At 36.8% G+C, this 26,723-nt stretch overlaps 1 protein-coding gene across 1 annotated transcript; it reads right to left on the bottom strand.

Moving 5' to 3' along the window:
* Positions 1–10,345: 10,345 nt before the first annotated feature.
* On the bottom strand, positions 10,346–25,232 carry slc35b2 (solute carrier family 35 member B2). Its single transcript, XM_007255489.4, has 6 exons — positions 24,765–25,232; positions 20,532–20,722; positions 19,006–19,166; positions 18,181–18,459; positions 15,803–16,033; positions 10,346–14,727 (listed from the first exon to the last, which is right to left on the bottom strand). The coding sequence occupies exons 1-6, from the start codon at positions 24,782–24,784 to the stop codon at positions 14,302–14,304; spliced, it is 1,308 nt and encodes a 435-aa protein (XP_007255551.2). The 5' UTR covers positions 24,785–25,232; the 3' UTR covers positions 10,346–14,301.
* Between the last annotated feature and the right edge of the window lie 1,491 nt (positions 25,233–26,723).

Raw genomic sequence — 26,723 nt, forward strand, 5'->3', positions numbered from 1 at the left:
ATAGAGCTATCCAGCAACCCTCTGCTGTTGGTGTGAGAATTATGTATAGCAGTATAGTAGAGTAAAAAGCAGTCTATATTTTGGGGCGTGTTTTTTTCTGCAGAACCAAATCCTTGGTGAATAGAATCACTGTAGATCCACCAGTTTTGGCATACTTAACTAAAGTCTGTCTTAGAGTTGTTGATTCAGCCACTAGGGGGCGCTGTTCACTAACAAAAACTAAGCCTGGCGGTTGAAAATGTGCTTGTGATGTTAAACAGAGCCGATGAACAGTCCAGTTGTTTTTTTACTCTAGTTTTAGTATTTCTCACTCACTGTGGTGCTTGAAAGTTAAAATTAAACCCTGAAACCTTTCGATTTTTCTATATTTCTGCGTAAAGTTGACCCACTATCTCTAATAAACGTCATAAAAATGCATAAAGACACTCAAATCAAAGTAAGGAGAAACTATTAGACTTTGTCATTTTTTTATGAGGACAATTATCAAACATTACGTATCTGTAAGTGGTAAACGAATGTAAATTTTAGGATTAGTAGATCATTTTAAGGTAGAATTTGTGTTTTCACAACACGTTTACAGAAGTGGATCATAGCATGAACAAATAAGTGGACAAACCAGAGGACTATTAAAACAAAGTTTTGTGGATGGCAAAAAAATTGAAAATAGCTGTTTTTGGTTTACATAAGCAATGTTATATTTGAAGAAAAACAAACACAGCATTCCAGGATAAAAATCTTAATCCATCCGTTAAACATGGTGGAGGTAGATTCATGGTTTGAGCCTGTTTTACTACGTCTGGGCCAGGATGGCTGAATTGTGTCATTTATAGAACAGTATATTCTGAAATATATCAGGAAATTCTGAAGGAAAATGTCAGGAAGCCTGTCTGTGAGCTGAATCACAAGTGATTAGTCTACTGGCGAGCACAGACAAACATGTAGAATAGAGGAACAGATTGGAACATTAATTATGTGAAAAACATCTCTATAATATTTCCGGTAACACTTTATAATACTGTTCCATAGTTAATAGGTAACTAAGCAGGAACTAAGCAGTAACTAATTAATAGCACTGCATTAACACCTAAATATTTTCTATTAACTACCAGGGAGTACTGAATAATTACTCAGTAGATAGTACTGAACTAATATTTATAGTAGTTCACTATTAACTCCACAATAATTACTGAGACTTACATATCTCCTGGAGAACTACTTACTAATGATGTCTTCTTTATAATAACTATTCATTAATTACTGCTCAAATCAACATTAACTACTGAAAACCCTTACATCCCACCTGGGGAACTATAGATCTAAATCAGGCATATTTGAGTTAAATGCATATTAATTGAAGGCATATTTGAGTTAAATGCATATTAATTGAAGGCATATTTGAATTAAGCAAGTGACACCATTTGTAGTAGTGGTAACCTTAATTACCTTATTATCCTCAGTTCCTTCCAAATATTAGCAACATATAGTAAAATACTTCAGTGTGTATTACTCTGCTTAACCATCATTTTTGGGAGAAAAAAACAACATTATAACGTAATATTATTGCATAGAAGACATTGATGAAAGTTCTCCAGAAGGCGTCTAAGACTCTAAGAATGACTGTAAGACTGTAATAATGTAACAATCACTGCTTTAATATTAGGTATCAGCCTTATAAAAGTGCATCTTCAGCCTTTGCAGTCTCACAGAGATTTATTCTACTGCGCACTATTAGGGTAATTACGGTAATTTCACAGCGGACGCAGCTCTCCAGGTCATTCGTGTAAATTCTCTGCTGTGTGCTACTGCTGCTGCTGGAGGAGGAGGATTAAGAGAAACTCTGCTGCTTTCATATTTCTGTATTTGATTGAAAATAAACAAGTAATCAAGATATTGAGATCTTTTCCAGCTGATTTTACCCCCGGATCAGAGGAGGACTCTTTGTGGGTTGTTAACCAGCTTTAGGATGTGTGTTAGCTAGCTAAGTTAGCTAAGTTGTGTGTGTAGTTAGCGTTAGCCAGCTAAGTTAGCTAGGTTATGTGTGTGTTAGTTAACTGGCTAAGTTAGCTAGGTTATGTTTGTGTTAGTTAACTGGCTAAGTTAACTAGGTTATGTGTGTGTTAGTTAGCTAGTTTAAATGTGTGTTAGTTAGCTAGGTTATGTGAGTTCGTTTGCTAGCTAAGTTAACTTTTATGTGTGGGTTAGTTAGCTAGGTTAAATGTGTGTTAGTTAGCAAGCTAAGTTAGCTAGGGGAAATGTGTGTGTTAGCTAGGTTAATCGTGTTAGCTAGTTTAAATGTGTGTGTGTTAGTTAGCTAGGTTAAATGTGTGTTATTATTATTATTATTATTATTATTATTATTATTATTATTAGTGTATATTTCCCTTTATAATACTGTGACATGATCTGCAGTAACTCCTAAAGAAGATCACAGTAACTCCTCAGTAATTAGTAATTAGTTACCATGTTTCTCACTTTATAATACTGTGGTATGATTTGCAGTAACTCCTAAAGAAGATCACAGTAACTCCTCAGTAATTAGTAATTAGTTAACATGTTTCTCACTTTATAATACTGTGGTATGATTTGCAGTAACTCCTAAAGAAGATCACAGTAACTCCTCAGTAATTAGTAATTAGTTACCATGTTTCTCACTTTATAATACTGTGGTATGATTTGCAGTAACTCCTAAAGAAGAACACAGTAACTCCTCAGTAATTAGTAATTAGTTAACATGTTTCTCACTTTATAATACTGTGGTATGATCTGCAGTAACTCCTAAACAAGAACACAGTAACTCCTCAGTCATTAGTAATGGGTTACCATGTGCTGCTGTTAACTCCCGAAAAAAGAAGACAGGGACCCCTTATTAATTATCTATGAAGAACACAGGAATACCTAGTCCGTTATCTAACACAAATATTTATTCATTTAAACATGATTTCCCCCAGAATAAGGATGTAGGACACAACCTACAGTAAAGCTGTATGTGAGCCATCACTTCTACTGAGCACATCTCCAGGAGGACTGAAGAAGAGCACAGGTTTAGAATAAACACCTGTAACACACTGACAGAACATTACAAAAATGGGGGTTAAGCAGACTACTGCACATTTCAGTGTGTCTAACATTTGGAAGATATTGAGCAAACTAAGGTAAGTAAGGTTAATATATGATAAGTGGTGTCACTGACTTTAATATCACCACTGATAGAATAAGCTGCAGCAGCAGATAAACACACTGATAGAGGCTAGCGGTCCGGCGCTGTGGAATTACCGTAATTACCCTAATAATGGGCACTGAAAGTCTGTGAGACTGCAAGGCTAAAGATGAACGTTTGTAAGGTTGGTGCTGAAAATTAAAGCAGTGACCATTAAAACAAAATTGAGTACAGTCAGTCTTGGAGTCTTCTGGAGAACATAAATAATGTCTACTATGTAATAATATTACGTTATTTTTTTATTTTTTTTTTTTTTCTTTTAAAAATGGGGTTTAAGCAGATTACGACACACTGTAGTATTTTACTATATGTTGCTAATATTTGGAAGATAATTATGATAATATGGTAATTAAGGTTACTACTACTACAAATGGTGTCACTCAAATATCACTTTAATATCACCACTGATAGAATAATTGTTTGTGTAGACTGATTTAGATCTATAGTTCCCCAGGTGGGATGTAAGGGTTTTCAGTAGTTAATGTTGATTTGAGCAGTAATTAATGAATAGTTATTATAAAGAAGACATCATTAGTAAGTAGTTCTCCAGGAGATATGTAAGTTTCAGTAATTATTGTGGAGTTAATAGTGAACTACTATAATCATTAGTTCAGTACTATCTACTGAGTAATTATTCAGTACTCCCTGGTAGTTAATAGAAAATATTTAGGTGTTAATGCAGCACTATTAATTAGTTACTGCTTAGTTACTGCTTAGTTACCTATTAACTATGGAACAGTATTATAAAGTGTTACCATATTTCCTCCTTTCAATGGAATTAGTTTTGCAATTGGTTCCATTATCTGATCTTTTTGTTTTGTTTGTAGCATTGTAAGCCTGGTGGTAGCATCAGCTAAAAGTGCTGCATTTGGGAACACTGGGAGAGAATGGAGGTGGGCTAATAGCAAAAGTTTCACTGAACCATTTCACACCGTATTTCTCCTTTAACTACCTTTAGAACTTGTTGGATTTGGGTCACATTTATTTGCAGAAAATTCTAAAGTAAAATGCAATAGACTGAAACGCTCATATATGGAATTAAACTACAACATAAAGTATTTAATATACATGCAAAAGTGCTGTTTTATTGCATGGAACATCTATACAGATATTCAGTTTACTGTTATCTCTGGCATACAGGGTACAGTACCAAAATAACACACCTGCAGGAGACTGCAACCTGCACACACAGGATGCGGTGATGTGATGCAAAGAATAGTATAGAATTGTTTCCATTCTCAGAAATGGAGATTGAGTTGCTTTACTTATTTTAAGTTTGTAGAGCAGCAGTGGAATTACAGTTGTACACTATTAGAGCAAACAGTGACTGTCGTGACTTGTGTGTGTTGGTAGGGGGGGTGGTGGGTGGTTTGTGGTTTGGGGGGATGACCCACTGTTATCAGTAATAATATCTTCTACAAGGATCTGTCACAGAGCACGCACACCTGCTTAAATCATGAGTTTAACCTTTTGTGTGCACGCTTTATGTGCTCTAAAATATTGCATCACGAACTTAAGGCTTCTTCTAAGTCACATGTTTTAGGGTAAAGAGGTGCTCGTGGGTGGAGAGGAAGAGGAGGAGGGCTCTGCTGAACACTCATTTCAGATCGGGTGCAGGAATGAATTGCAGAAGAGGATGTCGCATTGTCTCCCCTGATTCTGTGTATGACTGTATATGACTTTCTGCAGGGGGTTAGGAAAGTGTGGGCCTCCCAAAGATCTCCCAAAAACCTCACGGTCACACCAGCAGCCGTGCACTGACATCTACTCATTTCCTACAGCTAGAAGATGCAAGGTGTTCAGAAGTATATCTGGAGTCAGACATCAGCAGAGATTGCTAGATGGGATCATGGGTGGGATGTGAGGTCGCATCAGGATCTGACTTTACTGTGGCAGATTAGGGATCAGTTCACTGCATACCATAATAAACCAGTAACATCTTACCTGTGTAATTTGGTCTGTGACGATAAGAATTTTTTGTGGACACAATATCGTCCCAGAAATTTTTGCAAAAAAAATATTACTTTTTTTAATGCCACTGACATAATGAAAATTGAATAGTATAACAAACTATTTATACCCCTTTTTACTTTTTTCTAATAATAATTACTATTATCATCATCATTCACATCACAATAAACAGTTCTTCAGTTCTTCATGTCAACAGTATGCTGTTTTTGCCAAGCAATCTATCGCTCTAAAGTTATGTAATTAACAGCACAATGGTTTTATAATTTAGTGTGGTTATATGGTTTAAAACAATTCAGTGCATTATAACAAATTCAAATGATTCAGAATTTTCACTGCTTGGTATTTTGCCCCTGTGATGTAAGACATTTTACCACCACTGCTCAAGGTGGGTTAAGTTCTGTTCACTCATTTTCACTGAAAGACAGTTATTTATGGTAAGACCACTAAAAAGAAGTGCAAAGGTCACTGTGACACATAAAATCAGACGGTTCCTGTTCACGTCTGTAAATCGAATATAGAAGCCCACCCCAACTTTCAACATCTTCCATCCTGTGGAAACTGAGAGCTCTTGTTCAAAAGAAGTGTGTGGTCTATTATTTCTAGGTCTGAACACCTACACAGAGAAGTGTCAGTAAGGTAGGAAGCGGGTGCCTGGGAATCCCTCCACTCCCACGACTCAGATACACTAAGCTGTGGTCTCAACACACACACTGATCTTTGTGTGTTCATATCAAAACAACATGATACATAAGTGGCCTGTTAGAAACACTGAATCATCAAAATTTGGTTTGAATAATCGAGGGCAGGGGGATCCAATTTGCGTCATTAAGCGTTTTTTCTTCTGTTTGATTCATGACAGAACCTCTTGATGTAACAGTTTTGTTTTTAAAAGGTTAAATATTTGTTTAAACTTTGTAGAGCAGGGGGATGCATAACCAAACAATGAATCGATTGCTGTTTAAAGTTAACCCTTTAAAGTTAACATTGTTAATGCACGGTAGCTCTAAAAGCTTGTAGACACCTGTGTCTCTTGTGAAATTAGTTATTAACAGAGAGGCATTTGACTCAGTTTGGTGCTACAGTATATAGAAAGGATTTATTTAAATATGAAGAGCATTTTTACCATTAAAGTCATGGTTTCTATACAGTCATAGTTCTTTAAGTAAAGGTCCATGAAGGTCTCATAGGCAAGGGCTCTCATTTTCCCCCATGCCTATATAAGCTTTAACAGGAGCTAACACAAAGTGGTTGTTTTAAGTAGATGACTTGTGTTATTTCCTATAGTATCTCAGGTTGTTGTTATGGAGTTGTTTGCTAGTTTAAAACATGCCATCAGTTTGCAATTAGAGAGAACTCTGGAAGGAGAGATAACCGAGTTAAAAGGGAAAAGAAGGGGTTGGTGCGGCAGTGCTAAGCAAGGTAGATTGTATTTATAGAATGCTCAAGGGGCTCGAGGCATGTTCCTACTCCCAAACCTTTGTTATTTCATACCATTTAGGTGGTCGCCAGGATATCCCAGGTGGTTTCTGGAGGTTTTGCAATGTGTAATCTCAAAAAGGTCCATGGGGACCATGGGATTTTCCTTACTGTAAAGAAAGGGTCCCTGACTGTAAAACATTTAAAAATCCCCCTGCTATATATAAAAAAAAACTATTAGCTTTATAAAAGAACCTTTCTGTAACAGAATTGATTGCATTCATCCATGAGAATATTAGTGAGGACAGGTATTTGGTTCTGCCACTACAACTTCCCACTCTACACAATGATATTAAATGGAGCGCCATCATTTTGTTGACTGTTGACAGTGTTTCACACAGAAAAGTAAAGGATGCTTTTCTTTGTAAGTGCAAACACTTGGAGAGAAATGGTTTTATTGACATTTTCTTGGCTTTTAAGACAGTTCCAAGTTCTTATCAGAAGACTTCTTGAATAATTTGATAATTTGAGTAAACTCTTGAGGGCTGGATTCTTGATTTTGTAACTAACAGGAGAAAGTGAGAGGGTAAACAGAAGTTTGTCTGATTATGTTTGCTTTACAACAGGCCTCCAGGTACACACCAGGATGTGTATTTTCATCCTTTCTACTATAATTATCCTGTATACGAAAAAATATCAGATCAGGAGAAAAATAGGGCCGTTCTGAAGTCTTAAAATGTCTTTTAATATTTTGTAATGTCTTGTAATAGAATGCTGACTACTGCTGACCACTACTTATTTACATACAGGTATAAATAACCTACATATACCTGTGAATGCTGAGTGACTTTATACCACTCCAGCCCAAAGTTTGCATATTGCTCCAGAGCATTTAGTCACATCAGGCAATGTTTTTCAATGTAGATTACACAATTTGTTTGCCCAACCGATCACCTGTTTGATTTTGGATGTACAGCGTCTGTGTTAAATACAATGGTGTGATGTGTCCCAGTGTCTAATTCTACTCTCAGCTTTACGTTTAACCCTTTTAATCTCTAGTCTCTAAACACACTCCTACATGTGACCCCCCTGCCCACGGGGAAACTTGCTCTGTAATGAGTAGTCCTTACTTTACTAGAGTGGGTGCACCATGCTGCCTTTTTTAATGTAAAGGTTGAGGCATTCTGGAAAGCACTTAGCAGAAATAAGTGATTCACTTGTTCATTCATTCCTGTAGCTCAGAAAACGTCCCCTTGTCCGGGGAAGCACATGGTCTGCACTATGTGGAACAATTTATAGCCAGAACTATAAAGTGTGATGATCAAGGATCGGCAGATAAATACAGTGCTGTGCAGGCGTCAGAGAACACGCTTGATCGTGCATTTCATTTTTCATCAGATCTGAGAAATTAAGATGAGATATCTGAAAAGATCAGGTGGCAGATAATACACTTACGCAAGTCAGGAGAGAGTCAAAGTGAGAACTGATTGAAAGATACAGAGAAATTGAGAGTGCATACGAACTTCTACGAGACCCGGTAGACAACCAGCCCTTACAGCACCTAAAACTTTCCTATTGGAAAAATAAGACCACAATAGACCTGATAGTCCATCGCCAACAACATGGCCTGAAACGATGGGTTTAGTCAAGGGGCCAAAAAAAAAAAAAAAACTGCTGAAGCTGCTGTAGCTCTTAGAATGATGGTCTGACTACCCCAGACTCCAGACCTCAACATCATTTAATGTGCTTGGAGGACTTACAGATGTGAAAAGTAGAAAATGCTCCACCTTCTAAAACTGAATTTTGAAAGTATTGAAAACCATCCTGCAGATTTCTATAGCAAAACTGAAATCTCAAGAAAAAAAACGAAAGCTGTTGTGTTGTACAGGTCAGAATAAAGGCAATAAACAGTCAAAGATTTCATATTAGAGTTAGATAATGCAATATTCGTAAATTAGTTAAATTACAGATAAAAGAGAAATATAGATCAGGCCAGTAATCCCAGAATCACCAGCGGCTTAAACTAAACCTTTTCTTTTAGAAACACCATGTAATTCTGGGGTTAATACCTCAATACTAATCAAAATGACCTGTGATGGGCATCACTGAACAGAAAAGGTCGGCACCCTAGCCCAGACCAGTCATGTCATGTATGTCCACCATTTTCCCCAAGCTCAGTAGCAGAGCATGCAAAAACATGAATATAGTCATCACTGACGTATCTTCATGGATCTTAATTCAAAATATGAGATTATTTATGGTGAACCCTGTATAATTAATTGAATTGAAACTGTTTATTTTCCCTCTAGATTATTACCAGAAAAAAAGAATTTAGTTATTCAATTAATTATTTTAAATGGGTACATGACCGGGACATTAAAGGTTCTATATATAATTTTAACCCTAGACATCACATCAGAGCGCCAGTATCTCGTGTTGTAGTCAATACTACTAGAGTCCAAGACAAAGGGCCCTATCTTACACCCTGTGCAGTGCACGTCCCAGTGCTTATTGCTAGCTTACACCCCACAAAGTCTATTTTCACATCTTCTGCCTGTTTTGTTTAAGTAGCGACAGAGCTTATGAATATATCTGCGGTGATGGGCACGGTGGTCTGGAAATGAGGTGTGTTCAGGTAAATTTCTGGCGTACTGTTATCTTGGAAACAGACAACACAGTTGCCACAGACTGAAAACAACCTAGACAGACGTCAACCGTCAGACAGTAAGTGATAAATAGTGTTTGCAGCAGCAGATGTTTATAGCAATGTACCTGCAGGCCTTATATACACAGTATGAACAGGCTGTTACCCTAGCAGACTAATTTGCTGGACTTACATCTGATATAACTGAAAACCTAGTATAAAAATGGGCACTATACGCAAAATTCGTCAGCCTAAAACCTTTAAACTGTGTTGCAGTTCTTTTTTAAAACAATCTTCAGGCTGCCACGCATTTTCTCAGAGGTGAAAATGAAAGGCAGCTGCCGGGTGTCATTTGCATTACTGAAAAGACTTGGGGCCTTGGGGTTAGCTGGCAAAACCAGCGTGGGCAGGAGTAAGAGGTTCAGAGAAACTGCTAAAAGCAGGAAAGTGTCTGTGTGTGTGTAGAGTGAGGTTTTTTTCGGGAACATACTGTAGTGATTGAAGGTGAGATTTCTCAGGTTTCTTCACTTTGACTCGAAATAGACCTACTGTTAACACCACACTATGAATCACATCTCAGGTACATCCAGAACAAGCGGCTGTGCACATTTCCAGCATTATGATTAACCACGTTCATAGTACTTAAACATGTTTATGGTAATTCAAGCCAAAAAGACACAAAAGAGCATCACACACCCACTGTGGGTGTAGACAACCTCCACAATGCAGTAAAATTATTTCAAAGAAAAATTATTTCCATGTAAACTACCTACAGCCGTTTTGTGCACAAGTAAATTAGCACAAAAGGTCAAATAAACACATTTACAATATTAATAATAAACTGCAATCTTCGTATATAAACAGTAAGACTTTTTACACTGACCTGATCAATGACCTTTGGCATGTGAGTGTATATGTGGATTTCTACGTGGATAGAAAAAACACTATTAAGAATTGATATAATTCTATGAAATGCCATAATTGTACATACATCACTGCTATTACAAATTCTTTTTAAAGAGTACAATGTTTAAAAATTTAATTTATAGCTGCAGCAATACAATATTAGTCAAAGTAGAAAAAACAACCAAGACAGATTTTTGAGTATTCAAATTAATTTAATTCGCCTAACATAATTAATACATCCTTTAAAAAAGAAAAAAAAAAAACAAAGAAAAAGTAAAAACAGAATACATTAGTTATATTGTATTTCCTCTCGTCCTCTACACCCATGGTGTTCACATTCTTCCCAAACAAGAAAAGACTCAGAAACGGCTTCAAACCCGACCATAAACATTCACACACTGGGCAAGACAGGGTGTCTCTCCTGGAGAGCAGCATAGCAACACACACACACACACGCATATGCACAGCAGAAAAACAACAACAATACAAAAGACCCTCTAATGTGTGTACTGAAGGTGTCAACAGTGTACTAACCTGCACAGTGCAGGTGTGCGTACCTGAAAGCAAGATACTGCCTTAGTACTGTGCTGTCAACTCACCAATCTTTCAGAATCAGAAGAGACGTCCACTTTAAAATATTTCTCCTTTTCATTTGCATAGCAACCTTGAGCGTCAACCTATCTGAGATGAAAGGTGATCATTAAAATGAAGGTGTTACAAATTAAAAGTCCTCTTAGAGTATCAAAACATGACCTAAACATACACTTTGATGAAAGAAAAGTACCCTTTTAACTGAATGTGAGAATTTAGGTAGAACCGCACATTTACAGAGTACACTCAGGCTGCTGCTAAATTATTATTAGTATAACCCTTCATCACTGCTGGTGCTTCACTTTCTCATTTGGTGTGATCTAATACACCAATCCCTCAAAAATGAACCTGTCAAAACAGAAAAGGTGGACCTATATTGCACACAGTTTTCTCCCATAAATCAAACCGTACAAACATTACACTCAAACCGTAGTGTTTCCCAGGAATCTACTTCAGTGGCAAAAATCCTGATTCATATGTTCTACCAGTTTAAAGAAACATGACGGAAGATCAAACCACGGGTTTGTAGATTCTCTTTAGTCTCCAGTAAAAACACCTAAATGTTTACGGCCCAAAGTAAGAGAAATCAGACTACACACACATAACCAAAATAAATAATCTATACAATGGCTAAACTATTGAGAACAAGCTTTATAAAAAAAAAAAAAAAAAAAAAAAACACACACACTTCCAAATGTTTATGATTTTACATATTTTTGATAGGTTGGATGTCCAGTTCTTCACTTGGACTGCAGCAGACCGCTTCAACCAGAAACATGCAGTGCATTTCTATGCCCTTGCTGAAAATGCTGACCGCCTCGTTTAGGAACGAGTGCTTGAATCCTAAAAAAACAGATTTCACAATAGCAGCCCTATGGTATTACAATCAGAGTGAGCTAGCTAATGGAACAATTTGTTAAAATATTTCAGCATTTTTAACCTGATCTCTAGCCTTAATCATAAATCAGTCATAATATCCAATATCGGTCATTATTAGATCAGCACAATTTGAAATTACTTTAAAAGCTAGAACATCTAGAAAATAGTTAAATAATATATTCCTCCTTTTAACAATCTCTTGTCATAACAAATATTAGGTTTGTCTGTATATCAGACTATACAGTTAAGACAAGCTTGTGAAGTTTTTGTTTGTTTTTTACAGGTTGGTGGCTTTGTATTTACTGAGGTATTGAGACAGTTCACTGGCAATTCTGTGGTAAAATGATTAATGTTTAAAGAAAATTCTTCTTGAAATCTTGTAGTTTCAAATATACTGTTAGGCATCATTTTTTAAATTCAGCAACTGCATATTGACTTCTAATATAAGTGAATTTTAAGACAAGAAGCCATGTCTCATAATGACCAATATTTGTAAAACAGAGGGAGGTTAAAACTGCTGGAGTATTCCTTTAGGGGTCCCTTGGTACTCTTCTTCATACATAACTATTTAACATGACATGAGACAATAAACAACAAAACAAACTGTTACTCTGGTACTGACTAAAGAGTTGCATTCATATTTGTCCTGGAGCAGAATCACAGGCACTGTATTGCAAACCCTCTGAACTAGCACCATTTGGAATGTACCTCAAAAGTTGTCAAAAAAAAAAAAAAGTGTCATGAAACACAGTCATGTCACACCTGATCTTGACTCCAGCAAAGAAGAAATCAAACCTCATGCGATAAAACATCCTTACAAGATCAGTAAAATTTGCATGTGCAAAACACAAATCAGTGTTGAGTAAAGTTATGCCTGTTACACACAATTAACTCACCACAAGCTTTAACCGATTTTCCAAAAGGCATTTGCAGAGGGCGTTCCCTGGAGTACAGGTAAGGTGGTAATGTACATTTAAATACCTTTTAGGTGACAATATGGAGTTTCTATCAGGTAATTAATTAAATACTTTATAACCATTACCTAATGAGGTCACTATCAGCACATTCACACAAACCGATAAAGTCAATTTTTTTTTGTTCAATAGGCACTCGTGGTCTGTAGCTAAAAATGATTTAGCATTGAGTCTACGACCAATCCAACCATGTTAAGGATCTGCTCAATGGCCTCTGGTTTTAAACACAATGAAAAACAAAAACTAGACCCTCGATTAGGAGCATCCAAATCCAAAAGCATTTGCTTCACTATTAGGGAACTGATAAGGACCAGATTTCTGACTAAACAAACATGTCAAATATATTAAACTTCAAGAAATATAATGTTCTCAGAAATTACTATTGTGACTTGAACTTAACCTGTTCAACTTTTTAAATTGTAAACAAAACAAAAAAAGAAACATTTACAATCTTCTCATTCATGCTAAGGGTGCTTTCACACCTGCCTTGTTTAGGCTGGACCTTAAGACGTTTGTTTTTTGTTTGGCCTGAACCAAAATAATTTTTGATCTGGACTTTTAGGTGTGAAAGTACCCTTTTTGTAGTCAATAAACCAAGATATGTCTGCTGTCCAAAGTTTTTTGTGTAGTGTTTTTGGTGGCTTTTATTTTTTGACCTATAAAACAAACCACAGAAATAACAAATAAACCAAACTAAAATAATAAAGCTAAAAAATCTGTGTGAATTCTCAAACTCCTACATATTTTATGACAGGGTGGTATGATGGCCAATATCTGAAGCCGATATGAACCAAATAATTTACATTTTACAAATCAATGTTATCTGTAACGCTGATCGGACATAAGTGGACATAGATACAATTTTCTAAATTTTATAAAATTTTTATAACAAAGATTTGTATATCTCCATCTGCAGATTTGTACACGAAAATTTAATTTTAAATATCTGAACCCACTCCTTTCATATCAGCACTTGCCCAATTAACACACAACACGAAAAATCCTTAATTACTTATCTGTTTAAATGCACTACTAAGTATTAATGTGAAACGGTTCATTGTGAGTTTTGTTACAACTCAGAAGGCTTCAGTCAATTGGGGCATAAAGTCATAATTAAATTTAAAACTTATTAGATTCTATTAAACAATTCTGTAAGAAATAAACATGTATCTTGGGGAAGAAACTTGGTCATTAACTTGTTGCTACATAAGCCTTACAGATTCTTCAGACCCTTAACATAAGTTGGCTTATTCAACTACATTTGGGATGAAGGAGGAGAACATGTATGTTTTTTTGTTGTTAAGCCATCATTTAAAAAAAATGGGTTTAGCATCTATCCAACACAACAAATAAAACCTCAAACAAGTTAAGACCTGTCACTGGCTCAGTTAAATCACACCCATGGAATCATTCAGCAACACACACGCACGTACAGACGCAGTACATAAGCTACTCCCCTCTCATTTCTCCTGACAGGACAGCAGTCAAACCCAAATACCCTTTCATTAATAACAATAAAAAAAGATCTCCCTTTCCGTACCTTATTACACATATATAAGTATATGTACAAAGAGTACAAATGACACACACACAAAAGGCAAAATAAAACCCCAAAACAGAACAAACGACCAAAAACCCAGAACAGGCTGAACCACTAAAAACGTGGTTTTCGTACACAATTTTTGCTTTTCAGTATCCTTCATCTAGACCTTCTGTACAGGTGGCTGGGCAGCACGTTTGCTGCTCTTTTTCATGCGGCTGCGAGCATAAACGCGGAGGAAAAGGGCAAGGAAAACCACAGCCACCCCGAGGCCACCCACAAAGGTGACAGCGTGACCATAGAGGAAGCAGGAGAGAAGAATGGCAATGGCCTGCCGCAGGGTCATGATGATGGTGAAGACAGCTGCGCCGAATTGTGCGATGGTGTAGAAAATGAAGAGCTGGCCGCAGGCCGAGCAAATGGACAGAAGAATGGCGTGGAAGGCGAACTCTGAATGGCGAGACATGAAGGCTAGAGACTCGAAGAATGCTCCTTGTTCCAGTAAAGAACCCACGGTGAAGAGGCAAGAGAAGAGGTTCACCCCAAACATCATCTGCACCGATGACATCTTGTACTTGAACAGGTTGTCCTGCAAGGAAGAACAAAACAGTTACTAGTTTTATTCCTATAAAATCAATAAAATACAATGGTTTCCTATCATCATCCTGTCTATTTTTTCAGCTTACAATGATTCATCTTGTCTAGTCAATCAACTTTCAATGATTCATCTGTACTGCTTCTTTTTGGTCAGGGACACAGTGGCATACCCAGAATCACTGGGTGCAAGGCAGGAATGGCCTTTAAATAAGATGCAGTCACATCTAGGGGGCAGAATAAAAAGCCAATTCACCTAGCATCAGGGGTGTCAAGTAACAATTTACAAATACTATGTTACCTTACACAAGCAGAAATTCTGGTTATCTATACTGTACTGAAGTAATTATTTTTCAGCCTACTTTTTTCTTCGTACATTTTCACACAATTATCTAAACTTTCTACTCCTTACATTTTACTCTTATTTAATTTTAGCTTGTTTTCATTCCGTAGTTTAATTGTTGAAAAAATATATATATAAAATAAAATTAAAATAAAATTAAACAAAACCTATTCATATAAATCTTATTCTCCAGATGATGTGGTTGGATGAAAAGTATAAACAGATACCACTCCGACACCCTCTTGGTTTATACTCAATCCGTCACACCTGAACACGTCACGCCCACACTCCAGCAACAACATAGAAGACATATGTAGTCCAGTATGAATATGATTCATGCAGAGATTCGAGAACTCAATTAAAATGTTCTAACTATACATTGTACAAAAAATCATTTATTTTAAATTGGCATATATACAGCTGAAACAGGTGTAGTTCAGTTCAGTGCATACCAATTTTTTTAACTGAGATTTTAATATAAAATTATGGCTTAATGACTAAAAGTGAATTCATTGGCCACCTTTGGCTAGAATTTTTGTTTTTTAGAGGGGAAAGGAAACTGGGAGCACACAAACACACTCTACCTGCAGCACCACCGTACCACCTTGTGATAACAAAATCTGGTTAGAAAGCAGCTTAACCAAATATTACCTCTTAAACACCAGAAAAAAACAATCATGACAAAACCCCATTAGCAATGTCAAAGTAGTAGGCAGAATTTGTCTACCTGCCAGTTGGAGGTAAAGCTGTCGAACACAATGTATCCGGCCAGGATGATGACACCGGAGAAAGTGGTGACTGTGGATGGATGTTTGTTGGTGTGGCTGGAAAGCAGGAACATGCTGACACCCACCGAGATCAGCACGGCTGTGAAATACTCCCAGTACTCGTAGCTCTTGTGTGAAACAAGCTTACCCATCAGCATCACAGGTATGACTTTGGAGGCTTTGGCCAACACCTGAGAAAGCCAGAAAGAAGTACACTCTCAGTTACAGTCTGTTACATGTGAAAATCATACACAGACATGCCAAAAGTCATGGGAAAGCAGTATGTAAATTAATCACAAGGTGATAGCTCAGAGCACGGCTTGGGAAGGCCTACACCCGTATAAGTTGTGAGGTGCTTATTAAGAATAGCAGAATGAATTACGTTTTTTTTCTACAAGTTTCGACGAACGAGGACTGATAGTGTGTGCAGGTACATAAGACATCATATTTCTGAACTTGTGCAGGCATTTAACATTCCTTGATCCAGTGTGTAATGAACTAAAATGTATAAACTTTTACCACTGAGTCCTTACTCACATTTATGTTTAAACAATCAGCTAAATCACAATAAATTAAATCTGAGCCAAACCAAAAGAAACTGACATTTATTACCAGATCAAATTTTTTGGCCTTTTAAACATATGACAAAATAACGTGATTTCTGTCAGGAACAAGTTAAACAATCTGTGGGAGGCACAATGCATGTGTCAGCTTTTATTAGTAGTATTTCCACATATAACCCACAAAACAAAGCATGTACTTTACATTCAGCCCATTTTAGGAAACTCGGAGAATCCAGATAAGCAAAAAAGAAAAACCAGTAAGGAAGTAACGTTTAACGCACGTTTGCACATCTTTTGCATGTCAGACCTAAAGTGTATTAAGATATCACCTGACCCTGGGTATTTTCCCCTGGTGATTTCTGCCAAACAACACAGCAATGCACTCCTATCTTTACTTCCTCCTCACTTTAGAGATCAATAGCCTGCTGGCTGTAATGCTATATCTGGTACAAACCAAAAGACTAACTTGACCAGTAAAGCAATTCACGTATATAGCCCTTATAACTGCCCATTAAACTACAAAACACATTGCTTGCCATACAACACCTGAGGTTTGACAAATACTTGAACAACCCAAGTTACAGTACATTTGTAAAGTATTCACAGGACTGCACTTTTTCACATTTTTTGTTACAGCCTTATTCCTATTTTTTCCCCCTCAAAATTCTACGCACAATACTCCCTAATGACAAAACATGTTTAGAATAATAGATTTGCAACAACACCAAAATATCACATGGACAAATATTCACAGCCTTTGTCCAATACACTGTTGAAGCACCTTTGGCAGCAATTACAGCCTCAAGTCTTTTTGAGTATGATGCTACAAGCTTGGCAATTGGCAGTTTTTCCCCATTCTTTCTTGCAGAACCGCTCAAACTGCTTCAGGTTGGATGTGAAACATCAGTGCACACCCATTTGCAGATATTTTCAGAGATGTTCAATCGGGTTCAAGTCTGGGCTCTGGCTGGCCCACTCCAGAACATTCACAGAGTTATCCCAAAGCCACTCCTTTTTATCTTGGCTGTGCACTTAGCATAGTTGTCCTGCCGGAAGGTCAAACCTTGTTCCAATTTGAGGTCCAGAACACTCCCGAGCAAGTTTTCTTCAAAGATGTCTCTTCTTAGTGGTTTCAAAATTCTTTCATTTACGAATGATAAGAGGCCACTGTGCTCACTGGTACCTTCAATGCTGCAGAAATGTTTCTGTATCCTTCCCCAGTTCTGTTTCTACAGGTCTACAGACAATTTCCTGGACTTCATGGTCTGGTTTGTAATCCCACATGTAAGGTCAACTATTGTACCTTTAAAAAAATATCTTTCCAAATCAGTTTTAAAATCAACTAGATTTACCACAGGTGAACTCCAATCAAGTTTTCAAAACAATGCACCTACGATGATCTTTTATTGCTGTGGCAAAAGCTGTGAACATTTATGTACATGTGATTTTTATTTTTAATTAATTAGCACAAATTCTAACTTTTATCACTTTGTCATTTTGGGATTTTGTCTGTAAAATTTTGAGAGGGAAATAAATTTAACCCATTTTGAAATTAGGCTGTAACACAACAAAACATGGAAAAAGTGAACAGCTATCTGGGTGCACTGTATATGTGTTAATCATGACGAAACTAGATGCCTTCTTGAGCACCTATACACTTGACAAAAAATGCAAAAACCTCCCTTTCCACTAGATATGAATATCCCAATAACAGCAAGCAGAAAGAAGACTGGTATTTTGCCATCTCTAATAAACTACTACTGAGTATTTACTACCTGTGTGGGGAAGCTGATATATTTGAGGGCCTCATACTGACACCAGCTGCTGAGGATGTTGGAGAGGGAGGCATAGGAGTACTTGTACATGGGGGCTGCGTGTCTCGGCTGCTTAAACACAACACAGCACAGCCCAGCCACAGTCAGCGCCAGAATGCGGTTCATAAACACCAGAAACTGGGAGTCTCTGAAGCGTTCTCCACCACCTTCCGTCTCAGAGCCTCCGTATGAACGAGTCATCACTCGCTCCTGAAGGACTCCCCATGTCAAATATGATCCCTGAAGAACATGAAACATGACCACAGATGCAATTAAGCACTTCAGTGAATCCAAAAAACAAACAGTAATACTTTAATATTTGCCTGTAAAAGTGTACCATACATTGCTAGAAACTGAAGTATTTTGTAAACAACATTTTTTTTTTGTCCTAGTACAGAATTGGATTTAGAATGCAAATCATGATGAATACAATAAACATCTACAGTGGTGTGAAAGTGTTTGCCCCCTTCCTGATTTTTTGCATGTTTGTCACACTTAAATGTTTCAGAACATCAAACCAATATAAATATTAGTCAAAGACAACACAGGTAATTGAGTGAATGTTCCAGTCTACAGCTTTTTAAATGACACACGACACAGTGGAGCCAATCATTACAGAGTTCATCTTACAAAACACCTTTAAATGCACAACTACAGCCAGTTAAAATGTTGAAATACATCGTCATTAATAAAGACACAGTGACTATATTAGTTAATAAAATCACATACATTTCATAAGTGGACTTCAAGAGAAAAGAAAATTCACATCATTGAATGAACACTTACCTGAAGTCCAACTGCACAGAAGATAAGTTTAAAGGCTTGCCGTGCTGATGAACTGGATTCTGCCTCATTTCTGGCTGTGACAGATGCATCATCCAGTAGTGGAGTCTTAGAGTCAGTTCCAAACACACACGCCTTTATTACAGGAAAGCAAAGCCCTCGTCCTAAAAAGACAACAGAAACTGCTATTAGGCAGGGTGGAAATATTTGGGAGTAATACTGAGACATTGTGCTCTTGACCTTACAAAAAGTAAAGAAAAAGTGCCTGTAAGCACCGGTAAATCCAAAGATCTCACTGAAGTATTAGCACCATTACTTAAGTAAAGCTCTTGATTACAGCTGGCAGATAAACTAAATATAATCAAAACTAAAATTCAACATATCTAATCAATATATTGCCCACGTCTATGATAATTATTATTTTTTTAAACGTGTTAATACTTTTTTTACTCACTGTATTTCACAGACTGCCCCTTGTCCAGTCTGCAACATAGAGGCTATATACAAGAGAATCCAAACACTGAGCCAACTCAGCAACTCAAACTAAATAATTATTCATTAATCATAATCATGGTCACAGTTTTAATTAGTCATGATATGGATTTAAGGTCACAGAATGCATCAAAAAAGACAACTGTTTGTCAATTCAGATATCCTATATTGAGAAACAGAATTATTACTGTAGAGTTACAAATGCGGTACATTAATAAAGGTAATTGAATACTAATATAGTACTTTAGCCTCACCTAAACATCTCAGAATACATATTTAAAGAAATATTAGCTTCAGATACTGGGCATAGCTAAACATTTTATTCTAGCAAATTGAATTATTTTTTAAATTATTTTTTGATAGTGGTATCAAATCAAACTTTTGGTATTAAGGCAGCCAAGACTTGCAAATGTGGTTAATGACTGTGCATTATAACTGTGAACTACAGTAAAAACATATTTTTAACCATGTGTAGCTGAATAAGGGGCAGTTATTTAACACAATAGGTGTAGTGTCAAATTCTGACTGTCACTGCACTCTCAGTTACTTTTACTTCTATTTGTAACTAAATGTTAATTTTGAATTGCAAACCATCTCAAAATGAAAAATATCTTCTTTCTCACACACAAACACGTGATGTATTTTTACATCGGTGTAGTGCAAGGCAAATACTTTGTAATGATTTACAGGCTAGAATAACAGGCTGTAATGTTAGATTAGGCTATACTTACACTTACAGATATAAAACAAATAGTTCAACAACACATGAAACACATTAGATAACAATTGATAACACATGCAGCAATGATAAGTTACCGTAACAGCAGCGCTGCAGAAATGACTAAATTGCTCTAGAATGCTTACACTTTAAGTAATTGTGCATAACATCTGTTGTCTTGGATGTAGGCAAAAATTGCTCCAAACTTCTTTACTTTACTTACTATATTTAAAAAAAAATATTCTAATGATGGTGCAATATTTTGCACACACGTGTATTATCAAGATACTGATATAAAGATTTAGTGGATTTACAGTACCTGTCTCCAGGTAGTTGATCCGCTTGAAGTAGCCAATGAGAAAGTACCCCGGAATGATGATGGTGGCGTAGCCGAGGATGTTGAGGAAAAAACGGAAAAGCCACACGTCCTGCCAGCCCTCCAGAAGTGGAGTATCTCCAGGGTCAGCTAACACACACGCACACAGACACAGCAGCACGACTGGATGCAGACTGGACACACAATCACACAGACACACATATGGTTCATATTAGTTAGACTCCATGGCATGTTTACTCTTGGACAGTGTCTTAGGCTTTGCTTGACACCTCACCCAAAAAGCTGGCAGACAAAAGCAGTATTCAACTGTACAAAAGCCTCTTTCAACACTTTCTATCTTTACTCTACAGCCTGACACCAATAACTGGATTCAGCTGAAGTGTTAGCACATCAAAACCATTCAGGTTCAGTAAATGAGGAAATTCTTTCACAGACACACACTGCAATAGAATACACTACAGAACACTATAGGAGAGAAACAGAGTTGTGATTTTCACGGCCCCTTGTAATTACTCATTTAAAGAAGCATTACAGTCTAATCTAGCTTTACTATGTTTTGCTATGTAATAATCTGTGGTAAAGCATTTTCATTCAACAGCCTTAGTGCTTTGTGATTTATTTTTGCACAATGCATTATTTATCCTTTTTATGCTTTACTTGTCAGTGTTCTCACAAACAATATACAGCAAGCATTCCACAACTACTTCCAACAGCCACTTGGAATTTCCCCACTATGCCAATAAATAGACACCGGCATGGCTGAAGTAGCTAATGAAGCTAAGAAGCAGATGTAAAACCAAAAGACCTCAAAGACCTGTAGGCCCGTCATTATACTTTTTATTGACTTATGATATAATATATATGTATTTCCAGACCTCTAAAAGTGCTTAATGTGTAATTGTTTCTTTGTTAGTTTGTTTTACTAAGAATAAATGTCACCAGTATGTTAGTCAGTTGTCTCTTCTGTCACTGTTGGAGGTGGGACTCAAGTCTGTGAGCAGTACCACCACTATTGTGTAAAAAAAAGAGCACAGTGTGTGCAATGACCAATAACGGCATCTCCATACACAAGAAGTGGACATGTGACACATTAAAACATGTTACTTGAGCCTTACGTGTGCTTAAAAAAGCAGTATATTACAATATATTGCAAACTATTGACATGTAGTATGAATTGCAAACGAAACATATGTTTATAAGGGTGCAGTTGTATTATTCTTATACAATGCCATTAATATATCTGGTTTAAAATTATAATATTTTGCCCATTAAGAACTTAGCTTTAGTGACAGGCCTATAGGCAAGTCTACTATATTACTATAGTGAAGCTATAGCCAAGTTTTACTAGCTGGCCAACTTTGTTACAGTGCTGGGAAGTTACTGCCAGTTACAAAAGACCAGACTCCCATCTTTATGAATGGGAATATCAAAACACTCAAAACAACATTTTTACTGACAAACTTCAAAAGCAGTTTGTAGTGTTTTGGTCAATAATGCACAAAAAAAACTTGATTGTTTGATGTTATGGCTGTTTTGTACAGATCTTTACGTCAGGGGGGACTTGACCCAGTAATGCCCCATTTGCGACATAACCAGCAAGATTCTTTTGTTATAGGTCAGTACATTATCCGCAAACACATGTCATGTTGAGCATTCCGGGAATTTCTTTGCATATTTCAACCAGTGGACAGTTGCATAATTTATTCATTTATAACACTCTGTTGTCAATTACATGGCTTCTCCTAAAAGCTGTTCTCAATGTATTCAGACAGTGATGCGTTTCAAATATTTTTGCCTCAGGATTGTTTGGAATCAAGAACTGTAATACTATACTTGGTATACAAAACATTTTTGTATCACGAGAACCATAATCTGCTCATTAAACCAAACTCCACGCATGTGCAAGAGCGTATGCGCGTGCACACACACACACTTTAGAAAGCAGGTCTGTGAACAGAACATAAGCAATTATGTTTCAAACTTCCAGAGTCGGGCAAAATTCAGTCTGAGTGCAACAGCTATGAGTGATGCAGCAGCATGAACGATAAATAAGCTGCTGTGAAAACTCAAATGGCAGTGTGTGTGCGTGTGTGTGTGTGTGTGTGTTAAACATTCTTGGTGAAAGCCTCCTGCAAATGCAAGCTGGTTCTAACAGACCCTCTTTGTGTATGATACTTCGTCATGCCACGACAGCACTTTAGAAATCCTACAAACCTGAGCAAAAAAACGAACCAAGAAACAGATTCTACAGGTTTCTGCAAAAGTCCAATGAAACAGGTACAACTGCCAAAACCATGTTTAAAATGCTTTCACTTCTAATCCTGTGTGCACAGTTCCAATGTACAGAAAAAGGACATCCAATTAAATAAAGGCATTTTAACACTAATATGATAACTGGTATGCTTTTTTACTTGAGGGTTTTGCATACTTTTACACACACAGTGTAGTTTAAAAACATCTACAAATACAGATCCTGTGTATATTTAAACAAAAGACCTGTTTTGTGTTTCTAAACTAAAGAGAATACACCAGATTCCTACGGTTACCACTGTTGGATTACCTGATGCATTCAGTTAATATACCCCACCTACCACAAGCACTATATGGGGCTACAGATAAACGACATATATGTGTACTAACTCTGCAGCATATTTGTCAAGTCCACAACAGAAGTCTTATGTCAACAGACACATGCTCTTTATAAGCCTATATCCGGATCTGGCAAATCCAGGACATGGTGTGTGGCATCCAGACTTTAATCTTGAATGATGGCACTTTATAAACACATAATTTATCTTTGGCAGTCAAACAATGCTCTTCATTCCAGTCTTTATATGATCAAGTCTAGTTCAAGTTATTTGTCTGAATGTACGAAACATCCAGTTTTGTAATATATGTGAAAATGAAAATAAATGAACGACAAGCAATTCATCTAAAGTTGGAGTGAACAAACTGTGTGTGTGAAATGGCTGGAAACAGCAGATACAAGTTGCTCCGAAAAAAAAACTAATAATATTGATTATTTTAGACTAATATCACTTTAGTTTGCTAGTTAAAGCAGACAGACAAATTTGAAGGGTTACTGAAAACCTGCAAAAAGTAGCTAATTTAACTAAAACAACTAAATAATCCCAAATCTTGATCCGAACACACAGATAATGTAAAGGTATGTCAGGCCAGTGAAATGTTTAGATAAATTTGGCTGGGTAATTAGAAAAGTTAACCTAGCTAGATTGCATAACACATTAAAATGAATGTGTCAGCAACTAACTTTATCAAATATAAGTTATATTCTCATTAACCTTTAGAGTTTTAGGCCAATATTTGGATTTTTTTTGCTAGTTTGAACAACCTTTACTTTCCTAAATATTGCAAAACATCAGATAATGTTTTATTTAAGGAGACCCTACACTACTCAAACCGAACTTCATTTGCTCTGTAAATGTTAAGAGATTGTTGATATTTGCATTAATTTGACCATGTTTTAATAAAAAATCTAACTAGTGCTTGTAACTGTTTAGTATTTTTTGCTTGAAGGGACTATAAAAAGTTCAGAGTATCAGATATCTTATTGGGAAACTGTAATCCAGGGTGTGTTTGAGCTGAAAGTGTAATAATTTTAAAACTGAAGTTAGCAAAACCCTCACAGCCAGGTAACGTTTATTCACTAACTAACTTAACTAGCTTAGCTATCGTAGCTTTAGTTGGTTATAGTTAATCAGGTCTTGTTTATTTTACATATTCAGACTAAACAGTGAATCTAAATGTCTAAAATATGAAAAAAAATATATATAAAACTAGGTGTTAACAATGTGAATGAAACAATAGTTAACTACATTTTATGCCAACCTACCCAGCTAACCAGCTAATTTAGCTAGCTACAGGCTCAGCTCGGTAAACTACGGCCGTTGTCTAATTCGCTCACTGACACTCTAACTAGAGTATCTAGCGGTCGCCTACAGCTAAGCAGGCGACCACATAAAAAAAACTACACGCACTACCTAGGTGCCCTACTTAGAGCATACACGCGCATAATGGACAACACCCTAACCTACTCAGCTAGCTATAGCTAACCAGCTAAGCTAAGCGAAATATGAACAAACTCTGTTTCTGCGAGCACACATAAACTACCGAGCAGGTCAAGTGAACTTTTTTAAACACTGTAAACTTTCCAGGCGACAGCGCACACAGAGACAGGCTGTAAACCGCCCTTACCTCCATATAAAAGACGGCATTTTCCCAGAAGAAAGTTTAGTTCTGCTAGCTGGTGAGACGGCTAGCCTCAGTACAGAGAGTCGCTACGCCGCCACCGCGCTCCTCTCCACAGTGACGAGCCCCGCGTTAAAAACACAGCCCGGCTTCTTCGTGTTCAGGTTCACACCCGGCTCCGTCAGCTCATCGGGTAATTAGGCAGCACTAATGCTCAGTATCTGAGCACCTCTTCACACACAGACCTGACAAAGATCCTCATCCTGCGGTAACGAGCTGCTTCTCTCCAGCATTAAACAGCCCACCAGCCATTTCCGGTACACCGCCAATAAAACAGGTTAATTTACCGCTTATAACATTTCAGTACACTTCATATCACTACATCACATACGCGCGTCCGACGTATTCTACACAACACCAGAAAATACACACACTACACCGCGACGCCCTGCTGAAATTCTGCACAAAAAATATATATTTCCACTGTAGGCTGTGGAGAGGCTGAGGACTTTTGTTTTGAAATTCATTCAGCTCCTCGACGAAAATGAGAAACGACACACTGAAGTAGGAACTAAACAATATATTAATTTTCTAGTTTAATACATTATATTAATTTACTTAATTTACTAGTTTAAAACATACAAAACTGCTCAAAGTGTTTAGAATATCACCATCCCCCCTTTGTTTTTTTGGCATTTATAGGCAATATCCAGAAATGGTACAAAATTCACTGTACAACATGTTGCAATAAACTGCCAAAAAATTTAAAAAGAAAAAGATAATTTTAGTATGGTAAAAAAAAATATAACTAGTCATATATACAGCTCTGGAAAATGTTGAGACCACTTCAGTTTCTGAATCAGTTTCTCTGGTTTTACTATTTATAGGTATATATTTGAGTAAAACGAACATTGTTGTTTTATTCTATAAACTACAGACATCTCTCACAAATTCCAAATAAAATATTGTTATTTAGAGCATTTATTTGCAGAAAATTATAAATGGATGAAATAACAAAAAGATGCAACCCTGGTTTTCATGCATCTTGGCATGTTCTTCTCTACCAGTCCTACACACTGCTGTTGGATAAATTTATGCCACTCCTGGTGCAAAACTTCAAGTAGTTCAGCTTAGTTTGAAGGCGTGCGATCATCCATCTTCCTCTTGATTATATTCCAGAGGTTTTCAATTTGGCAAAATTTGAAAGAAACTCATAATTTGTAAGTGGTCTCTTATTTTTTTCCCAGAGCTGTATATATAAAAAAGAGGGAGTGATTTTTAGCAAACAATTCATTAATTAAACTGAGCTTGGGAAATGAATAAATAATAAATACATTTAAAAAGCCTTTGTAGTAAAGTAGAGCTGTTACTGCACTCTCTACTGCAGCATTTACACACGTACACACAGCACATTTACTTTCCTCATAATAAACAGAAAAAGTTTAGTTTAGAGTAAAACAGATAAAGCCATGTAGATGAAGTTTCCTACACATTCAAAAGAGTCTTGGAGACTGTAGAAAACTGGAGGAGGTCTGGCTGACCCACATGGCCACAGCTTAACATTGGAGTAAGTCTCAGTTTAAGCAGTAAAGAGAAGAATTTGACAGGTGTTGTAGAAATGAAAATGAAAGGTGGGCTACCCCCACCTCTCGTCCGGGGTACAACTCCCCTGCGTGCTCGTTGATAGAGAGTCGAAGGCAAGTTGAGTGAAGTTGAAAGCAAACCAAGCATTTATTGCTGAATTCAGGAGAACTAGTACATACAAGACAGTATTACAGCCATCTCAGTAAAGTTCTGACCCCCCTCTAATCTGACTCCTTGTTTATACCCAAAGATGACGTAAAGCCTGTTGCTGAGGCGTTGTTAAAATCATCTCATGTTAGCATGCACGTGTTAGTACTGAAGTTTCCCAACCTTGATCAGACCACTAGTGTTCGGCTTTGACTGGACAGTGTGGCATTGTTC

Source organism: Astyanax mexicanus, chromosome 1, assembly GCF_023375975.1.
Source record: "Astyanax mexicanus isolate ESR-SI-001 chromosome 1, AstMex3_surface, whole genome shotgun sequence".
Lineage (NCBI taxonomy): Eukaryota > Metazoa > Chordata > Actinopteri > Characiformes > Acestrorhamphidae > Astyanax > Astyanax mexicanus.